This window comes from Macaca fascicularis, chromosome 1, assembly GCF_037993035.2.
Source record: "Macaca fascicularis isolate 582-1 chromosome 1, T2T-MFA8v1.1".
Lineage (NCBI taxonomy): Eukaryota > Metazoa > Chordata > Mammalia > Primates > Cercopithecidae > Macaca > Macaca fascicularis.
The window spans coordinates 177,796,209-177,817,911 of NC_088375.1; the positions used below are offsets into that span (position 1 = coordinate 177,796,209).

The 21,703-nt window shown below is 40.4% G+C and overlaps 1 protein-coding gene across 2 annotated transcripts in view; it reads right to left on the reverse strand.

Moving 5' to 3' along the window:
• Positions 1-21,703, reverse strand: part of C8A (complement C8 alpha chain) — a 63,252-nt gene that overhangs the window by 30,655 nt on the left and 10,894 nt on the right. For both annotated transcript variants that reach the window (XM_074005816.1, XM_005543247.5), the window contains exons 2-7: positions 19,843-19,936; positions 12,304-12,448; positions 11,169-11,316; positions 5,741-5,930; positions 3,730-3,930; positions 1,395-1,635 (exon numbers count right to left, since the gene is read on the reverse strand). In XM_074005816.1, coding sequence (XP_073861917.1) covers positions 1,395-1,635; positions 3,730-3,801 — 313 coding nt within the window. In that variant the 5' untranslated portion in view covers positions 3,802-3,930; positions 5,741-5,930; positions 11,169-11,316; positions 12,304-12,448; positions 19,843-19,936. The remainder of the gene's footprint in view (positions 1-1,394; positions 1,636-3,729; positions 3,931-5,740; positions 5,931-11,168; positions 11,317-12,303; positions 12,449-19,842; positions 19,937-21,703) is intronic.

Sequence of the window (21,703 nt, forward strand, 5' to 3'; positions counted from 1 at the left end):
AGACAATCCCATTAGAAAGTGAGCAAAGGAAATGAGCAGACACTTCTCAAAAGAAGACATTTATGTGGCCAACAATCATATGAAAAAAAGCTCATCATCACTGGTCATTAGAGAAATGCAAATCAAAACCACAATGAGATACCATCTCATGCCAGTTAGGATGGTAATCATTAAAAACTCAAGAAACAACCAATGCTGGAGAGGATGTGGAGAAACAAGAATGCTTTTACACTGTTGGTGGGAGTGTAAATTAGTTCAACCATTGTGGAAAATAGTGTGGCAATTCCTCAAGGATCTAGAACCAGAAATACCATTTGACCCAGCAATCCCATTACTGGAAAATTATTTTTTAAAGACTACCCAGTGTGGAATTTTATGTAAGTGTTGAAGAAGAGGAGTAGCCAGCCTGGGCTGGTGCAGTCTAGGAAACTTCTTAAAGCTGGGAATTTGAACTTGGCTTTGCAATATGGATAGATCTCTCATCCTTCCTGTCACTCATTGAAGAGGTCAGTGGTTCTCAAACTGTAGTAGCATCAGAATCACCTGGCGAACTTGTTAAAACACAGACAGCTGGGCCCATTCCCAGTTTTTGATTTAGTTAGATTTGGGATGGCAACCTGAGAATTTACATTTCTAACAAGTTCCCAGGTGATGCTATTCTGACAGTTGGGGCCCACGCTTTGAGAACCACTGTTCTCCTAGGTTGGAGTAATATCATTAATGTGGTCGATGCTAATAGTCTTTATTCTTAGCCATTCAAGATGTTAAGCAAGGAAGTGATATAATCAGATCTGAGAAGTAGAAAGATTCATCTGGTGGCAATTATCAAGAATAGGTTGGAAGGGGTGAGCCCGCCGCCAGAGACCATTTGGGAGCTGATGCAGTAACAAGTGAAAGATGAGACCCCAGCTTACCTCAGCAGGAGTGGAGATGGAGGACAGCAGAAGAATCAGAGAGAACTGAAGCGCCTTAGAGATCTACCGGAGTGAAGGAGAAGGAGGAGTCTGAGATGAATCTAAGTTTCTAGCTTCACTGACTGACTGTGTGGTAGTTCCATTAACCAATAATACTACATTTAAAACAAGTTTTCACATTTTAATTAACAAAAATGCCCCCAATTTTTTTTTTAATAAAAGTAACTATGATACAATAGGAAGCATATAGTTTTAGGGGGCTAGACAAGTCTGAGCTCAAATCCTGTTTGTGGTGCTTATTAGCAAGTCTCACTCTTCTGGATCTCAGTTCCCTGGGAATAATAATACTTATTCTATCCTATAGAGTTGTCCTAAAAACTAAATGAGATCACCCATGGCTCATAGTCAGTGCTTAGAAAACTTTAAACCATGACTTGGTGTCTGTGTTGACTACCGTGTGCATAGAGCTGCTTTACTTACCAAGAGATTCCATTTTTGCTTTGTCAATCACCAGGATATATTCATAAGTGCCACCCATGGATCCAGATGTGATGTAATGGGTGCCATAGTCATTGATGAACTTGGCATACATGCCATAATTGTACTGATCTGGAAGCTCCATTAATGACTGCAGCATTCCTTCATCCAGCATAATGTTGTCCCTCCTCATCTTAAAATGGGCAGTCTGCACCTTTGTGAAGATTCTCATGAAAATGAATTTCTGCCAACAACCGCCATTGAATAAAGCAAAGGAAAAAAGAGAGCATATATGTTACCATTAGAAATAATGCAAAAGGTTGCTGGGCATGATGGCTCATGCCTGTAATCCCAGCACTTCGGGAGGCCGAAGCTGGCGGATCACGAGGTCAGGAGATTGAGACCATCCTGGCCAACATGGTGAAACCCCATCTCCACTAAAAACACAAAAATTAGCTGTGCGTGGTGGTGCATGCCTGTAATCCCAGCTACTCGGGAGGCTGAGGCAGGAGAATCGCTTGAATCAGGGAGTCAGAGGTTGCGGTGAGCCAAGATCGCTCCAGCCTGGCGACAGAGCAAAACTCCATCTCAAAAAAATAAAATAAAATAAAATAAAATAAAATAAAATAAAATAAAATAAAATAAATAAATAAATAAATAAATCGAAATAATGCAAAAAGTCAGCTTTTAGTAGCTGTAAGAAGTACATATATATAAACACACATATGAAGAAGAGGAGTAGCCAGCCCAGGCTGGCTACATGTAACGGAGTACTACCGTATTTCACAAATACATGTAACGGAGTACTACCATATTTCACATTAGGTACCAATGTATGCCAGACTTGCCCCACACCTCCATCTCTGTTCCCACTGCCCCTGCCTAGGTCAAGTTCTCATCAACTCTCACCTGGGTGAGCTACTACAATGGTTTCTTCATTGTGCTTCACCCTTCTGTTCTTTGCCCAATCCATTCCCACCCCCACACTTCTCCCAGTGCTAATCAAAGCATTGCATTGGGAAACTTCCTATGCTAATATTAAGTATCCATTAAAAATTGTGTTTAAGATATCTTTAATGACATGCTGAAATGTCATTCAATTGGAGTTATTGAGCAAAGATCTACGATGCCTATAGCAGCATGCATTACACTAGGTGCAGAGGACATAATCTTGCATGAGATAGGCTCCTGCCCCCCTGGAGTTCATATTCCAATAGTAATCTTGAACTAAGTAATAAAGAAAAGCAGGGTCCTTATAGATATAAAAAAAAGAGATAGCACTGGAAGAATTTTGGATTGGTTTTACAGGAAGATGGCCACCTATGGGCTTTACTTTCAGGCAATAGAAACCTTGATTCAAAGTGATGATGGAATTTTGAGGAGTCCACATGCTTTTAGAAAAGTCCATATTAACATGCTACAGATAACTCTTAGAACAATATAGGACTTTACCTTCAGTTCAATAGCTAATTCTTTGGCAAAGCTCTAGGACTCAATTTATGTGTGTTGAGTAAGTTAATTTTTATAACTATATTTTCATCATTCAAGATAATTTTTGAACCCCAACTGGATCCATAGTCTTGGTATTAATGCTATTGAGAATTTTTAGTAAGCTTCTAATTAATTCAATAAATATTCCCCTGGCCACCTGATTACCTCTCCAACCTCACCACTCCCTGTTTTCCTTTCCCACCCTGTGTTTCAGCTGGCTGAAGTACTTTCAATCCCAAGTTTTTGTGTGGCTTCCTCATCTCCAGTCCCTCGCACATGCTGATTTCCATGTCTACAGCATCCTTCTGCCAACTTCTGTCACCCTTTGTCTGGACAATTTGTACTAATCTTTAGATCTAAGCTTAGATGAATGTTCTTTCCTCAAGGAAGCGTTTCTTGACCCCTCAGGATGATAGGCACTTAATGGTGAAGGTTTGCTGGAAAAATGAAATTTTTTTTTCTGGCATACCAGCCCTTCTATCTTTTTGGAAAAGCAAGGCTTGCTTTACAATTCTTCCAAGCGAAATTTAGAGGGTCCAGCTGTTTCTCTTAAAACATTACCATTCTACACATTTCCCTCTATGCTCCAGGTAACCACGAAAAAGGAAGGGGGGGGGGCAAAGTGATAAGAATCCTAGTCTTATCATTCAATTTTATTCCCTTTGTGATGATTCTGTGTGCAAAAGCGTAATAAGAAAAACAAACCTGATTACCACTGATCAGACATTTCCAATTACACAAGCAAATTAAGGTTCAATTACTACTGTACTTTTTAATGCAATTAAGGTAATACGTGTTCAGTGTATATTATGGAATACTGTGAGACACAGACATTATGTTTGAATACCTTCTCATTATACTTGTTTAATTCTTTCAAGAATGAAGCATCTTCTGACTTGGATACACCTACACCCACCATTAAAGGGCTGCCAGCTGGGCCTATGCCAATGGTCACTCCAAATGAGTCAGACTTGTCTTTTCTAACTTTAGAAAGAAGGTCATTTGCATTATCATACAACTCTGAGGAGATTCCAGTATCTGCCAGGGCCTGAAAAAAAAAATGAATGGATGTTAGCTTTGTGCACATAGAGCCATTTCTCAATTCATATTTAATACTTAAATCTTTGCTTGGTAAAATATCTAAAATTTTAGATTATGGTAGGCAATTCTTTTATAAGGCAATCCAGTCATTAGACTGATACTTATTAAAATATAGAAATCATAGCATTGTTAGTGTTTAGTGGTACTGATAAAACATTTATATACCACATGTGCTTGCACACACACACACGCACACGCACACACACAGATGATTCTGATCAAATGCTATATTGCTCTGAGCATGGATTTCTTTCTGGCTGGCTTATCCTTCTAGGAGAGAAGGCTGGCTGCTTGTCTTTGCAATAGTGAGATACAGAAAGCCACATATGGGCAGGAGCCTGGGAGGAAAGAAGCAAAGGAAACCTGCAGATTATGATTGTCTTAGGCAGTGGTATACAGGATTTCATTTCTCTGCTGACTTGAACTGAGGCCTGGGCTTGGCCTTGTTTGAGTCAATGAAGTAAGCCTTAGGAGCCTGTGAGTAGTTTGCTCTGCCTCCATTACCTTGAGTCCCTGAGTGACTGTGATGGTCAGTTTCCTTTCTACCTTAGGGTGGACAAGTAGCATAAGCAAGGCGTTGTTGCTTCAGCTGCTGAGATTTGAGAATTCTTTGTTCCCAAAGCACTTAGTTCATCTTGCTGATACATAGGCCCAAGACCTTTCTCGAGATTAGGAACATGGCGTTGTTTATGTCTTCCACATTGGTTTACCATTGGTCTGATAGAGAGTAGAGGTTGGAGTGGGGTTGGGGGAGAAAACTTCTTAAAAACAGACCCTATAAGCTTGGCCTTATTTTCTGTCAGTATTTTGTTCAGAATCCTAGGATCCTACTATCTCCCTCTAGAAGTGAATAATCTATCTCCTCCTCTAAATGCTGTGCAGCCTGGACTTAATTCAGACAGATCTGGGTTTAAGTCTTGTCTCTGCCACCAACTGCAGTGGAGTTTGATCCCGACACTTTCTCCCTTTGTGTTTCTTTTTCTTAATATCTAAAATGAGGCAATGATAATATCTATCCCATTGTGTTGTGAGGGTTAAATGGGACAATTTGTGTGAAAGTAGAAGATCTGACACATGTTAAGCATTCAATGATGTTTGCCATGTGGATGTTTCACCCAAAGGATGAGGGGTAAGAAAATTAATGGCCACGAGTAGGCTCTTGACTGATCATGAACTCCAAGTGACCAAGAGACCACCAAATCGTAGAGATGGAGAGGGTCTTAGTGATTGTCAGCAATTTGCAAGTGTTTTTATACAGAAGAACCTTTGCTTCACACAAAATCACATACAAAGAGCCAAGACATGAAAATGATCAGCGTGAGATGCCTTTGGTGAAACGAAAGTATAGGTCTCAGAATCCTGCTCATCTACGCCTTGTCCTGCCCTACACTCTACAGATTAGAAAACTGGGCCCAAGGAGGGCAGTGGGTTAGCTGCTAACAGTCTTGTATATAGTCTAACAGAACCACAACTTGGAAATAGGTCTTCTGATTGGCAGCCCAGAGAATAGGGCCTCAGATCTATTTTACTGATTTTGGAATGGAGCCAAGATTTAACAGGTGGGTAGCCACATTTATGATCTGCCTCTCAGCACCCTTCAACACTAAGTATGTGTGGAGATGGGTATGAAGGAGACTCCAGCCACCAGCAAACTATAGAAAACAAAAGCTTCCAGAGCAAGCCATCTCCACCAATAAGCCTCTGCCTCTCTGCCACCTACACCACAGTGGCCTGAGAGCCTCCGTGTTCAGACTTACTTCAAAGTGGTACTTCAGGAAGTTGTAGGGTTTCCGAAAGTATTTCTCATCATCTCCATAGTAAAGACGTTCACACGTGGGGTCATATCGAAGCTCCCTCCATTCCCCATTGTATACCGTCTCACACTGGCCCCCATAGTAAGTGGCATCGTACACACTCTGAGCATCTTCCTGGGTCAGGATATTGTACCTACATTGAACAAAGCAACTTCTAAATAGCTAGCGGATGCTGGGTTTTATACCTGGGTGATGGGATGATCTGTGTATTAAACCACCATGGCACACGTTTTCCTATGTAACAAACCTGCACATCCCGCATATGTACCCCTGAACTTAAAATAAAAGTTGGAAATTAAAAAGCAAAAGCAGCTTTTAGGAGAGAGAATTAGAAAGGCAAGGTGGCATATAATGTCATCTTCTGAAAGATGTTGTAGCTGGTTCAAGTAATAGTTTCTCAATCTATGTTCTGTGGAGTCCTGGGGTTCCTCCAAGTAGCTTATGGGCCACTTTAGGTAACACTTGGAGACTAAATGGGCTGGCCTGAGCCTTCAGTTTTCCTTTATCTAGATCATCTAGACAGTCCTATTTAGCATCTAGAATCATACTGCCACACAAGCAGCCCTAAATATTTGCTGAATAAGTTAGAGAAGAATATGTGCAATTATCATGAATCCAAGGGCAGCAGCCAGACAGTCTGGGCTCATTTCCCATCTCTGCCACATCTAGCTGTGTGACCTCAGGCATATCATTTAGCCTCTCTGTGCCTCAGTTTAGTCATTTGTAAAAAGCAGTTCTTAAATACTACTGCCCTCATAGAGTTAAATGAATTGAAACATGTAGAGAAATCATAATTGTGCTTAGCATATACATCAAGGACTGAATAAAGGTTGCTGTTGCGGTAATTGTTAGTATTAAGTATAATTGTTAGTATAAGAGCTCTGCTGATAAAAAAATAACTTTGAAATACGGGATGCAATTCATAGTGCTAAGGTCGAGAATCTAATCCTCAGAAAGGCCATTATCTTTGAGGCAGCATGGGATGTTGGAAGGTGTACAGTTTAAAAGTCAGGGAGACTCCTGTTTAATTTCCAGCTTTGCCACTTACTAGTTGTGTGACTTTGAACACAGTCTAGAAGCTCTCTGCATTTCATTTTCCTCATTTAAAGAATAGACATAATAATATCTACCTCTCATGGTTTTTGTGAAGCTGAAAGTATGAAACTAAAACAGCAGTAAAGTACATATTAGGCATTCAACAAATTATACTTACTTTTCCCTAGCCCAATACTCTTCCAGAAATATTTCTCCATACTTCCCTTTCTAGAGTATTTAAAAATCATCAGCCCAGGTTCCATGTTTTAGGATATGGATGGTTTTACCATATTCAGGTAAAATAATGTCAAGCAGATGAAATACAACTTTAATTTTCTAAAAAGGGAAAGTTAACAGAACAAAAACAGTAGAGTTGGCTAAGAGTTCTAAGACCTGATAATCAAAGCCTCTTATGTTACAGACAATATAGTTATTGTTTGTTTTTTGTCTCTCAAATTCCTATTTAACCTTAAGGAGCTAACTCAAATGTTGCCTTCTGTCAACAGCCTTCTTTGAATGCTCTGGACTGTCTGCTGCTTCCTCCTCTGTGTTCCCAAGGCATGCAGTGACTACCTGTAGCATAGCGATCATCATGATTGTTTACGGCCTCTGTGAAAAGGCACAAGGCATGAAAGGAGCAGGGGATAAATTGCGAATAAAATCCGCCTCAAAGGAATAAGTGGATAATTATAGAGCACCTGGCAGATTGTAGAAATTCAATGTATGTTAACTTCCTTTTTCACTTTTTTCTCCTTCTCTTTCTTCATATTAGTGTAAGTGATACAATAATAGCTACAATAAATTGAATACATACTCTAGTAGACATTTAGCATATATTAGCTTTCAACCTCATGACAACTCTGCAAATGCAGAAATTGAAGATCAGAAAAATTAAATAACTTGCCTCTAGTCATAGCTGGATTTTTTTCCTAGATTTTATTGATAGTAAAATCTGGGTTCCTTTCCTTCTACTTCCCCTGAAGTTTCTATCTTCCTGACCATTGAACATGTTTCTGCCTGTAGCTTATAAATATAGCCTCTTAACAGACCGAAAAAAACTCAAAGAAACAGTATTCCCTAAGAGTATACTATAACCTCTAAGCATGAAGCCTATATATATATATATTTGGAAAAGCTGGTTGTGAAAGCCCCAGTTAAAAGGGAAAGGTGTAGTCAAAGAAGTTCTACCTTTTGGAAATCTACTATGCAGAAATAATCACACATGTGTACAAAACTACGTGTACAAGAATGTCCACAGCGCATTGTTTGTACTAGAAAAATATGGGAAAGAATCTAATTATCTTTTAATAGGAAGTAGTCAAATAAATTATTATATAATTATACTATAGATGAGGAGTTGAAAATTCTTTTTTTAATAAAGGACCAGATAGTAAATGTTTTAAGCTTTGCAGGTCACAGGGCTGTGTTGCAACTACTCAACTCTGTCATCGCAGGGTGAAATCTGTGTTCCAACAAAACTTTATTTGTAAGAACAGCAGGCTGAATTTGGCCTTCAGGCCATAGTTTGCTGACTATGTTATAGAAGAATGTGATGCTTATTAAAAAGAGAGAGAAATTTTGGGGGAAATCTTAAAACTGTACTATTAAGTAAAAACATGCAAGTTACAGACAATATGTATAGCACGATCATACTTATGTAAAATATACCTATGTCTAGAATGCCCAGTACACACAGGTATATTTTCTATGTAATGCATATTGTCAATGCATTTTTTATGTAATCTGAAAGTATCTTCACCAAGCTGTTAACATGGGTCAGCTCTAGGGAGGGAACGGAGAGAGGGCTTTTGGATGGAGTGCAGGCAAGAGAGGATGGAAGAAAACTCTCAGTTTTTATTTCAAACAAGTATTACTTCTCTAACAATAAGTAAACATTTTAATCTGGGAAATGAATTAGGAAAAAATAAGAGCATGAAGGGCCTCTGAGATCTGAGATAAATAGAAGAACCATCAAACATCACTGGTTAGAGTGGAGCAGGACCATTTTACTAGTTTCAGTATTCAGTGTGGGTGAAGCACACTGTTCAGAAAGTGTATTTGAAATGTTTCTAGTTAAATCACGTGGGAGAAGATCCATGGTCTGCCAATAAGGAAGGGATTATTTTTCATTTCAACATGTCAATATTTCACACTTCTATTGTTTATTCTACAGTCACTTTTGAAATCAACAAGAATCTCCTTTTATTGATGTTACGGGTTGGATTACGTCTCCCCAACATTCATGTGTTGAAGTTCTAACTCCCAAAGCCTCAGAGTGTGAGTATATTTGGAGGCAGAGTCCTTAAAGCGGTAATTAAGTTACAGTGAGGTCATTATGGTGGGCTGTTATCCAATGTGAGTGGCGCTCTTGTAGGAAGGGGAAATTAGGACACAGATATGTAGAGAGGGAAGAACATGTGCCGACACAGGAAGAGGGCAGCCATTGGCAAGCCAAGGAGAGAGGCCTCAGAAGAAACCACTCTGCTGACACCCTGACTTCAGACTTCTCGTCTCCAGAATTGTGAGAAAGTAAATTTCTGCTGTTTAAGCCACTCAAGATGTGGTGTTTTGTTATGGCAATCCCAGCAAACTAATACTGCTGGTATGAAAGAACACAGAATTTTCTCATCTTTTTATGTGTGTATATCTACATGCACTTACAGAGGTCAATTCCATCAAATAGGTGGGCTGTGATCTCAGAGCAATTAACCATAATGAATGAGGACTGCATTCCATGGAACCCCCACTTGTCCTTGAGTGGGCTGCAACAGGGCTGAGTCACTCTGTGACAGTTACTACATCTCATCATTTCCTTATCTGTAAAGATCCAGCTGATCATACTGATTTGTTTCAATTCAACCAATATTCAGTGAGAGGCTATAGGACAAGCTCTGACATGGGGGCTAAGGAGATGAAAAAGCTGAGTCAGAAGCAACCTCTGCCCTCAAAGAGTTTATTTTCAAGTTAGGAGACAAGATCCTAGGCAAAAACAGAGTGGCAGTACTAGAATGTCACTCTGAGCTAAGCCCTGTTCTGGTACTGGAGAAGCAGAGATGACAAGGAGCCCCTAGCTTGGGTAGATAGACACCCCAACAGACGTCCCCAGCCCTGTTGGATAAGAGCTGTGAGAATAAGACTTGCAGGAGGCTCTGGGAGCAATGGGAGGGGACTAAGTCAACCCAGGCAAAGTCAAGAGCAGGGGAGGGGGCTGTTACAAAGACTACCTAGGGGAGATGGTACCTCAGTGTACTAGTCTGCAGGGGCTGCCACAACAAAATACCATGGACTAGGTGCCCTACACAACAGAAATTTATTTTCTCATAGTTCTGGAGGCTAAGAGTCCAAGATCAAGGTGCTGTCAGGGTTGCTTTCTGCTGGAGGTTCTCTTCCTGTCTCAAAGACAGCCGCCTTTTTGCTGTGTCCTTACATGTCTCATTCGCTATGCATGTGTGGAAAGAGAGAGATCGCTGGTGTATCTTTCTCTTCTTATAAAGCCACCAGTCCTCTTGAATTAGGGTCCTACCCTATGACCTCATTTAATCTTAATTACCTCTCTAAAATCCCTATTTCCTAATTCAGTCACATTACGAGTTAGAGCTTCAATACATAAATGTGGGGGTAAGGGGAGACACAATTCAGTGCAGAACATTAGATAAGGAGTTACCCAGGTAGGAATTTGGGAAAGAATATTCCAGGAAGAAGGAACCAAATTGCTTAAGGCTCAGAAGGAAAGAGTGTGATGCATTCAAGGAACTGAACCTGAACATAAGGTGAATGAAGAGAAGTTAGAATCGAGGCTGATTTCATCTCAACAGATAAAGACACTGTGCCCTGAGAGGTTTAAGTAAGCAATGGGAAAGTGGGGGTTAAAGCCCCTCTCTGTCTCAGCCTGAGCCCATTGTCTTTATGTTGTGTCACACCATTAGTCCTGGTTATCGCAAGCCTCTACAGTGCAAAGCAGATTGTGAACAGGGCTATTGGAAAGGAAAGGGCTGGGACCAGAGAAGAGCTATCTTTCTGAAACATCAGGAAGGCTTCATGGAAGCTGTGGCTTCTTAAATGGGCCTTAGAAACAGCATTGGGGTGAAGGGAGATGAGCAGTAGGGTAGGTGTACTAAAAGAGAGGAGGACTGTCAGGCAGATACATGGGGAGATAGCATGGGCAGTGTCACATAGGTAGGACTAGGCAAGTCATCTCTGGGGACAATGAGAGTAGCTCACAGCATGCACTCCAGAGGAACCCTACAAAATGGCCCCCTTCTGTCCTCAAAACTAATGCTCACAATTAAAGACAAATCATTCCTTGCTCCTAAATAACTAGTAGGCAGGCCCTCACCCCAAGGCTGCCTTCTGTGATCCTGGAATTGGTTCGTACTGGCTGCAGTCTTCGTCAATGGCCCTGACATCTTCACAGTCGTCCTCATCAGAGCCATCAAGGCAGTCCTGGTCTCCATTGCACACGAGGTGGCGTTTCAGGCAGCGACCTGGAGAGGAGAGACTGTGGCTGCTCCCGGGGTTCCCCTATCCCTCCAGACCTACACCCACAATCAGTAAGTCCTTTTTGCCTCAGAAATAAACCTCCCATCTGCCCCATCCTCTTTCTGTTCTCACTGCCTCTGCCTTCCTTCCAGCCTCATGAGCTCCCGCCTGCAGCCCCCCAGCTTGGGCATTGCCTGAGTTTCTATCTCTCTCTAATTCTCCACATTGCAGCCCTAGTAATCTTTCTAAAATGCCAGTCCATGTAATCCCTTGCTCAGTATCCTCCAGTGGCTCTCCATTCCGCTTCTTCCAAATGCCACAGTCTAGACCCTACTTGCCCATCACCTACCTGCCCATCACCTACCTGCCCATCACCTACCTCTCTTCCCAAAGCCCTGAGGCTGCAAACATTCTGGGCTGATTGGGAGTCTCTGATCCCCATGCTTTTGTACGTTCTTTCTCCTAGAAAGTTCCATTTTGTTTCACAAGTCTCTACTCAACTACCATTTTGAAGCCCACCCAGACTGCCCAAAGCAGATTTGGGAACCTTCTGCTAGAAAGTCCCACTAGACCATGCACATGTATGTGTCCATGGCTATCACACAGTATCTTAATTAGCTCCTTCTACATCTCCAGACTAGGAGTACATCACGGTAAGGTGCATTATTTTTTTCATGTCTATATTAACAGCAGTTAGCTTACTCCCTGGCACATAATAGGTGGCCAATAATATTTGTTCAATGAGTGGATGAATGAATGAATTGTATCTTTTTCTAAATGAATCAACAGATGTTCCTACAAAGTTGAATCAAAATTACTTGGGCTGCTGGCTTGGCTTAAAATGCGGATTCCTGGGACCCATCCCAAACCTACAGAATGGCAACCTTGAGAGGAAAGGCTCAGGAGTACGCATTTTAATAAGCTCCCTGGGGAAGTGTTTCACATGCCACTTTTGACAGGTACAGCTGTTATCCTGCTGGAATGCTACTCACCTGTCTCCTTACACTGGAAATCCTGTCCACACCGTGCTTGCCTTATACAAGGTGTAGAACTGGAGCAGCTGGCTTGATCCCAGACATCACCACTGCAGATGGTTCCCCCAAACTTGTTTGGCTGCAAGAGGCTCCGGTATCGGTACTAAAACAGATTTTGAACCAGAAACATTCTTGTCAATTAATCAATCAATCAATCAACCAAGATTTGTGCAGCCAGGTCTCAGCTCAACATAAGAAATAATTGCCTAATGATTGAGAGCCTCCTGCAAAGCTGTCTTTTGAGGGATGAGTGTGCATAAACAGGGGTGTGTCACCAGAAGTGGCACAATCACCCACTGGAATGTTGAATAGGGCCTCCAAGCATCAAATGAAAGGCTTGGACAAGATATTTCTAGGGTCTTCCTACTTACTAGGGAGAACCTTTGTTCCCTCTTCTTGAAGAAGTTAAATTCCTATTCATCTTTCAGTAACATTCTGCAGGTTGCTCACTCCCTCTCTACTAGCACTTGGCATATGAAGTTGCAATTGAGTATCCATGTAGTTCTCCATCTCTCCCACCAGACTATGAGCAATTTGCATATTGGGGGTGGGGAAGAGAGGACCATGTCTTATTTGGCTTCGTACGCTTGGCACTTGATCTAGGGTCAGGTACTCAAGAGGCACGTTTAGAAGACATCTGTTGCTTTTTATTTGCAACATTTCTTCTGGTCCTGGAATTCCCCTCTTTCTTTGGGATATATCTCGAATGGTTCAGGTGGGAATGACCTCACCTCCTCAGTCACAGGGATGTGTGGGTATGAACCAGGCCTGGTCCATCAAATCATCACATCTGCCTAGTTGTAATCATTGCTTCAGGGATTGGCACATAACTCAATCCCATCCAATCAAGTTCTCTCTGGGGATTTTCTTTTACAAAGAGACAGCTTCTTTTTCCTGGAATTGTTGGAAACAATTGTAGATGCCTTGCCTATTATGCAAAAAGCACCCATCCAAGAGATAGAGAGACAAAGAGAGACAAAGAGAGCTCTGAAGACATCATCTGAGTCCCTGGGTCCACCTTTGACTGCAGATAAATAGACACTTGACAGAAGGAAGAATTAAAATGCACGCCAATCTTGGGACTTTAGAGTTTCATAATCATGTTTTCTGTATAGCGTAGTGTCAGGCACTAGTGTAGAAGGAGGAAGCTGAACACTAGGATATTCAGAGAAACATGAGGTTCTATTCCTGCCTTCAAGAAGCTTAGAGTCTAGTTAAGGACATAAAATGTGTAATAATACAAAACATGCAGCACGGATAGCAACCACACAGTGGCTGAAAAGGAAATGTGCAGCCCTGTATTTCCTGCTGTCTCTCTCCCTGGCTCAGCCCACAGGCCCCTTCCTTTAAGAATGTTAGTGTGTAGGTAAGAAAGCAATGATTTGAGCAGCAAAAGAAGTGGGTTTCCTACCTCAATCAATTTCTTACTTGCTGTGTGAGGTATCAGTGTCTGGTACTTTGTTGCTCAGTTTCTAAATCTGTGCAATGAGGTGGGTGAGCTAAATGACTCACCTAATTATAATGACTAATATCCTTTCACCTGTGTCCTGAAGTTGACAGAGCATGGACATGAGGATTAGATGGACTTCGGTTCAGGTCCCAGATTTTCTGACCAACTGCCCATGAGCAAGCCACTTCCCTTTTCTGAGCTTCTGTCTTCCCCTGTGTGAAATGGGTGTAATGGCACTTTCCCTTGAAAGGAATGTGTGATCTCTGAGTAAGAGAATGTGTGAAGAAGCCCCCAGCCCTGTTACTGGTATATTATCGGTGCTCAATAAGCAGAGGTGGTTTTCACATTGTTATTGTAATCCATGTAGTCTTTCCAGGTGATTCCACGGGTGATTTGTGGAGCAGTGCAGCTCTCCTCTCTTCTTGCCCACCTCTGTCTCCTTAGCTGCTCATTAGCAAAGTGGCAAAGTTAGCAAGGAGAGGTGAAGATCAAACCTGTCCATAGGCCTGTCCTGCCTTTCGGTTAATAACAGCAGTAACAGATTTGTAAACTCTGTGGGAAGTGACTGTAATTAATGACCAGTTGGAGAATATCAGTATATTTTAATTTTCCACCCATACTCTTGCCCCTCAGCACAGCAAATAAAGGAGTGATCAGCATGGAAACATAGAGCCAATTTTCTTTCTTTCTTTCTTTCTTTCTTTCTTTCTTTCTTTCTTTCTTTCTTTCTTTCTTTCTTTCTTTCTTTCTTTCTTTTTCTTTCTTTTTTCTTTCTTTCTTTCTTTCTTTCTTTCTTTCTTTCTTTCTTTCTTTCTTTCTTTCTTTCTTTCTTTCTTTCTTTCTTTCTTTCTTTCTTTCTTTTCCTCTCTTTATGTCAGTTTATTTCTAGACGTGCCTTCCAAGAACACGGGTTTATCTGTTACTTCCTCTGTTCCGAAGTGTTTAGTCATTCACATTCTTTGAAGTGTAACTGCTATCCACGTTAAATACATTTCTATAATTTCCTTACATGACACTATGACTTCTGCCAAATATATCTTGTTCATTGTTCCTAAACATACTGTGTTTATTTCTGGCTATAGACTCTTGTTCATGGTTTTTCTTCTTAGGATGACTTCTCATCTCACTTTCAAATCTTTCCTTCCTTTAAAATACAGCTTAAAGCCTGTTTTCCACCATGAGGTCTTTTAGAACTGTTCAGCCTCTTTCCCACAATTCAAACCCCAAAGGTTTGACTTTCTTGTGAACTCGTATAGATCTTATTGTCTCCATTTTCTGCTTGAAACTTAAGATATATTATCTTAAATATATTTTCTGTATTTTTCTTTTATCATCAACTAATGTTACACGTTATTTGAAGGAAAGCGTCTCAGACTTTTTAACATGGCCAGCACTGAGTAGATATCCAGTCAATGTCATAAGGAGAATGGAATATCTAACAAGGACATTATGCATGGAATACTGCTGTCCAACTCAGATGACTATTTGCCATTACGTGATATCTATTTTGATTACAGCTTTTTATTATGAACATGTTGTGCTTATAATTCCACTTCATTGAGAATGAGGTTGGGAGTGAATTGTAAAGGTATTTATCCAAGATCCAAAGAAAGAAAATATTGGTGCTTGGAATATTGCAGTTAGGTCATTCTAAACTCCATTTTTGCTTCTTTGACAAAAGAGCAAATTTGAGCCTAAAAACTGGTGCAAAGATACCTTAGCATATCTGTTGTACATGTTATAGGGTGAGGAGTTCACAGTTAAATGAGCAACAGGGATCTGGTACATGTCACTGTTCTGCAGTGCTTTCATGGTGACTTATAGGAACAGATTTAATATGGTTTAGTAAGGGCTTGAGCTTCTCCAAACAAATAACACACAACGTTGTTTGAAATCAGACACAGTAGCTACTTGCCTTTGAGTACTCCTTCTTTGAATTAGCAGCCAATTTTCTCTATTACTCTAAAAATTGTATTAGATTTTTAAAACCTGTAGCTACCAATTTGATAGTGGTGATAGTGGCTACCATGTATTGCGCACCTACTATTGGCCAAACACTTTACATTCCTTATGTTATTTAATCTTCACAAGTTTATGAAGTTAAGTATACTATGGGAATCCCATTTTGAGCTGAGTTAGAATTCCAGCTCTGCCACCTACTGTATATGCATCACTGGGTCAACTACTTAACATCTCTGATCCTGTTTTCTCATTTTTAAATGAAATATATCTGAGAACATTGCAAAGATTCATAATAATACATGCAAAGAAATCATCACTTTGCCTGGTTTCTGATATACACTCAGTAAAAGTAGTTATCAATGTCATCATCATTCTTGTATCCAGCTGTTGGGCTACTTCAAAAGGAATTGAAGTGACCACTATGTCACTCATTACGCTCCAGGATGGTTCAGCGGGAGGCAGTAGTGTGGAGGGGTCAACCGCAGAAGCTTTTTGGAGTCAGACTGACCAAGTTTTAAATCAAGGCTCTGTCATGTTCTTAATGGGTGACCCAAACAAAGTGGATGATGATGTCTGTCATTTACAGTTGGCTGTGAAAGTCAAACAAGATAATTTATTTAAGGCATTTGCACAATTGTCTGGTACATAGAAATTATTTAATAAATGGTGACTATTGCCATTGTCACCCTTCCTGTAGTATCTATACTGGGAATGATGGTGTAAGCCATAAGGTTCATTCCCATTGATTCCCTATTTTCTAGGTTGCTATCAAATAATGAAGATATTTACGTGGCAGGAAGGTTGGTGCCAATATTCCCTTAGGGACTTCTCCATGCTATTGCCTGTGGTTGGGATCATTAAGACACAATTTTCTTTTCTAACTGGTAGATAATATTTCCTTCCAGAAATGTACATTTTGTTTGGATGATTTTGAGAAGGAACGCACTAATAAAAAAAACTAGGGTGGTCTTTCACTTAATTAACAGAATTAATTACTTTAAGGATTACTTTAAAAATACATGTGTTTTTGAGTCGCTAAGTAAATAATTCTATTCTGATTTAAACTGCAAATCATTGTCTTGTGCTACCTGCTGTCTAAACTGAAACAAATAAGAAAAATTTAATTAAGATGTATAACAGGTTGAATAATGGCCACACAAAGATATCGAGTCCTAATTTATGGAACCTGTAAATTTTACCTTATTCGGAAAGCTGGCCATTGCAGACATCGTTAAAGTTTTTGAGATGAGGATATTACCCTGGATTGTCTGGATAGCATTAAGTGTCATCACAGTATCTTTGTAAGAAGGCAGAGAGAGATTACAGGCAGATACACAGAGGAGAAGACTCACAGATGAAGCAACAATGTGACCAGGGAGGCAGAGATCGCAGCGATTCAGCCACAAGGTAAGGATTGTCAATGCCACCAGAAGCTGGAAGAGGCAAATATTAGGTTGCTACAAAAGTAATTGTGGTTTTTGCTGTTACTTACTGCCAAAACCGCAATTACTTTTGCACCAATCTAATAACAGAGTCCCTTCTAGCGCCTTTAAGAGGGAGCATGGCTCTGCTGATACCTTGATTTCAGACTTCTGGCTTTCAGAACTGTAAGAGAATACATTTCTGTTGTTTTAAGCCACCAAGTTTGTGGGAATTTGTTCCAGTGGATTCAAGAAACTAATACAGGATGTCAGAGCAAAATGAGCATGTAGGGATCAAACACATTTAAACAGTAACAGTCTAAAATTCTTCAGCACTTCTCAGAGATGAGTGAGGTAGAATAACAAATTTCAGACTTTGATGTTGAATGAACTAGGTCAAAATTGTGTGTGTTCCACCACTTACTGCTATGCAATTTTGAATAACTCATCAGAAACATTCACAGAGCACCTCTCTGTCTGAATGGTGGGTCTGGAGGCAGGATGACCATTTGCAAACTTTGCAAGATCTCAGCTGGGGAAAAAGCAGGGATTAATTCAGGGCAGTGGGACTGGGGATGAAGAGGAAGGCAGAGATCATTATTAGAAAAACAGCTGGCACTCCACAAATTAAAACTCTAATGAGATACTACCCTACTCCTGAAAGAACGGCCATAATTAAAAAATCAAAAAATAATAGATGTTGACATGGATGTGGTGAAAAGTGAACTCTTTTACACTGCTGGTGGCAATGTCAACTAGTACAACCATTATGGAAAACATTGTGGAGATTTTCTAAAGAACTAAAAGTAGAACTACCATTCAATCTAGCAGTCTCACTACTGGGTATCTACCTAAAGGGGGAAAAAAAAGTCATTATATACAAAAGAGACTGCGATGCATGTTTATAGTAGCACAATTCACAATTGGAAAATATGGAAACAACCTAAATGCCCATCAACCAATGAGTGGATAAAGAAAATGTGGTACATATACACCATGGAATACTAGTCAACCATAAAATGGAATGAAATGAATGGCCTTTGCAGCAACTTGGATGGACTTGGAGGCCATTATTGTAAGTGAAGTAACTCAGGAATTGAAAAGCAAATATGATATCTTCTTACTTATAAGTGGGAGCTAAGCTACGAGGATGCAAAGGCACAGGAATAATATAATGGACTTTGGGGACTTGGGGGAAAAGGTGGGGAGAGTGAGGGATGAAAGACCACACACTGGGTACAGTGTATACTGCTCGGGTGACGGGTGCACCAAAATCTCAGAAGTCACCATGAAAGAACTTAACCATGTAACCAAAACCCATGTTCCCCAAAAGCTACTGAAATAAAAATGAAAAAATAAAAGAAGGAAACCATCCGGAATTCCTTAAACATGTATTCTGAGCCAGATGCATGAGAAGGGTTCTGTGTGCCTTACTCATGTATTGCTCATAACAATTCTAGAAAGTAGGTACTCCTACTACTCCAATTTATACATAAGGAAACTGAGCACAGAGATGATTAAAAATATTCCCAAAGTAACAATGCAGATAAGAGGCAAAGCTGGATCTAAACTGCGGAACTGAATCTTAACACTGAAACTTGGCAGTAGTGTGCTAATAGACAAGGTTCAGGCAGTGAGTGGTATGCCGAGTGGGGAAGGGAGCATCTAATACAGGCATGTGTGTCTGAAGGGAATTTTAAAACAATAATAAAACAGACTAGAAGTTACACTGTGTTTTATTATGTATTTATATTTACAAGACAGGATCTGGCTCTGTCACCTAAGCTGGAGTGCAGTGGCACAATCCAAGCTCACGGCAGTCTCCAATGCCTGGGCTCAAGTGATCCTCCTGTCTCAGCCTCCTGAGTAGCTGGGACTCTAGGTGTGCACCGCTATGCCCAGCTAATTTTGTGTGTGTGTGTGTGTTTTTTTTGTAGAGAGCAAGTCTTGCTATGTTGCCGAGGCTGGTCTTGAACTCCTGGGCTCAAGTAATCCTCCTGCCTCAGCCTCCCAAAGTGCTGGGATTATAGATGTGAGCCACCACACCCAGCTGACTACGTTTTATTATCACTGTGAGCCAGGGATTCTGAACAAAGTCAGAATTTTAATGCTCCCCTCTGCCTGAGTGGAGGGCTCCCAACATCCCTCTTCCCTTCATATGTCAATGGTACTAGGGATCATTTTGAACTATTCAAAACCATTTAGATGGACAAAGTAGACACACCTCTGTTCATTGGGTGTGTTGGTCTTTTCCATAGATGAAAATGGAATTCTCAAGAACACACCTGGGACATCCCCTGGATTATCTCATCTCCTCATGGGCAGTTTGGTATTTTGTTTCTAAGCAATTAGTTTCTCCAGAAGACTCTCATTAGTGGGCAAGAGATTTGCCACGACTCAGACAGAAATAAACGTGCCTATGTACAGATAGCGACTTTTCTACCTATGAGCCATAACACACATCTTTTGCAGCCTCACTCAACACTACCCTACAAACAAAATCGGGAGACGCAGAAACAAATGTCACCGTCCATGTACAATGGCTTTCAAACAACAATTTCTAGACCCAGTTTCTCCCCAGGCCCCTAGACATAATGATCTGCTTAATCTCCATTTGAATGCCTAATACACACATCAAATATGAAATGCCCCAAAACCGGTTACCCTTTTGTCCTGGCATGGAAAGCAATCCGTCCACTCTGACCAGTTGCTCAGCTGGCAGGTAACTGCTGCGGGTGTGGCTGCCCGTCTTACTCTCCTAAAGAAAGGAAAGATCCCTGCATCAATTTTGAGATGCAAAATTTAAGCAAATGAGAAAGCTGTGCACATTTTCCTTCCAGTAAAACACGGTTTGAAAGAAATGAGGAACGAACATTTATTGTACTCCTACTTTATGTAGAAATGCCAACAGAAGTGAGAGAGTGTATGGTGCCAGAGGGTTTATATAAATTATCCCTTTAATACCATATCAGTCCCCCATGCATCAAATTATTATAATTTTAGAGAGAAGAATATTAAAGAGGGCTAACAATTTTTGAAGAGCCAAAGTAGCAGAAAGCTCAGTGGTTAAGAATGTGGAGTCTGGGGTAAGAGGATTGGGTTTGAATCTTAACCACCACTTGCTGACTTTGAAAACTTGAGTAAATTACTTAATATCTCTGAACTACAGCTTTCCCCTCTGTAAAACTACGCTAAAAATAACATTACCTAAAAGGGTTATTGAAAGTGTATTGAAATGCTTATGAAAGGTTTACTACAAGATAACTTTCATTATTACATGCTGGGACATTGTGTGGATTATCTCATTTAATCCCTATAACAATCCTTGGAGATACATATTATTAGATCTATTTTATGTACAGTGTAAGAAAGCTGGGATTCCTAAAAGCTAAATAGCCCTGAAGTCATAGCCCAGGAACGACAGAGGCAAAAATGGAACTGGTTGGTTTGATGGCAAAGCCCGTTACCTGCTCCTCATCATGCTACTGCCTCATTTTATGAATCAGCCAACAGACGTGAGAGAGTGTATCTCCAAGCCCACGATCCTTCTCTTACCCCATGCTTCCCCCTCACCAATTAAAAAGCCTACTCAGGGAAAGGGGGACAAGCCACAAGCTTGCCTGGCTTCCACATTAGCCTCTTCCCATAGCATCACTGCTACAACTTCAAGGCCAGGTTGGCCCGCGGGGAAAGTGGGAACATCTTCTGTTAACACTAGAATTACCACAGCCTCTGAGAGCCAGGCAGCCACCACTGTGAAGAATGGCATGATTATTACCCTCGTGTAGGAACAGAAAGTGTTTCAAATCTCATGCTAATTATGTAATGAATTTGATGAATAATGACACCTAAGTTGAAACTCCACACAAGGAGCCATGGAATAGTTCAGAAAATTTTGTCTATCTTTAACTCTGGTTCTCCAACTTTTGGTCTCAGGATACCTTTGCATTTCTGCAAATTACTAAAGACCTCAAAGAGCTGGTAAGTGGGCTAGATCTACCAATATTCACAGAATTCAAAATTAAAACTGAGAAATTTAAAAAATACTTGTTTATTAACTTATTTAAAATTACAATAACAAACCTATTACATGTTATCATAAATGTACATTTTTTCAAATCCCTTTAATGTCTGGTTTAGAAGAAAGTAGCTAGAATCTTATTTCTGCTTCTTCATCCAATCTGTTGCTATATATTGATTTGGTTGAAATCTATGAAGAAAACTCAGCCTCACATGGTTATGTAGTTGAAAAGGGGAGGAGTGTTTTAACAGCCTTTTCCAATAACTGTGGATGCTCTCTTTTGGTATTAAATGAAAACTTGACAAGAGGCAATTTCTTACATGTTAGTGGCATGTGGAACCTGAAAGCATATCAGTGAATTTTTTGTTCTCTGTCACATTAAAATCCATTGGTCTCTACACTTTGAATGGATCTTGTGCCCACATACAATTTTTATAACATCAGGCATTCGAAATTTGGAAAATCATGGTTCACTGAGTATGTGCCTTACAAATATTAATACAT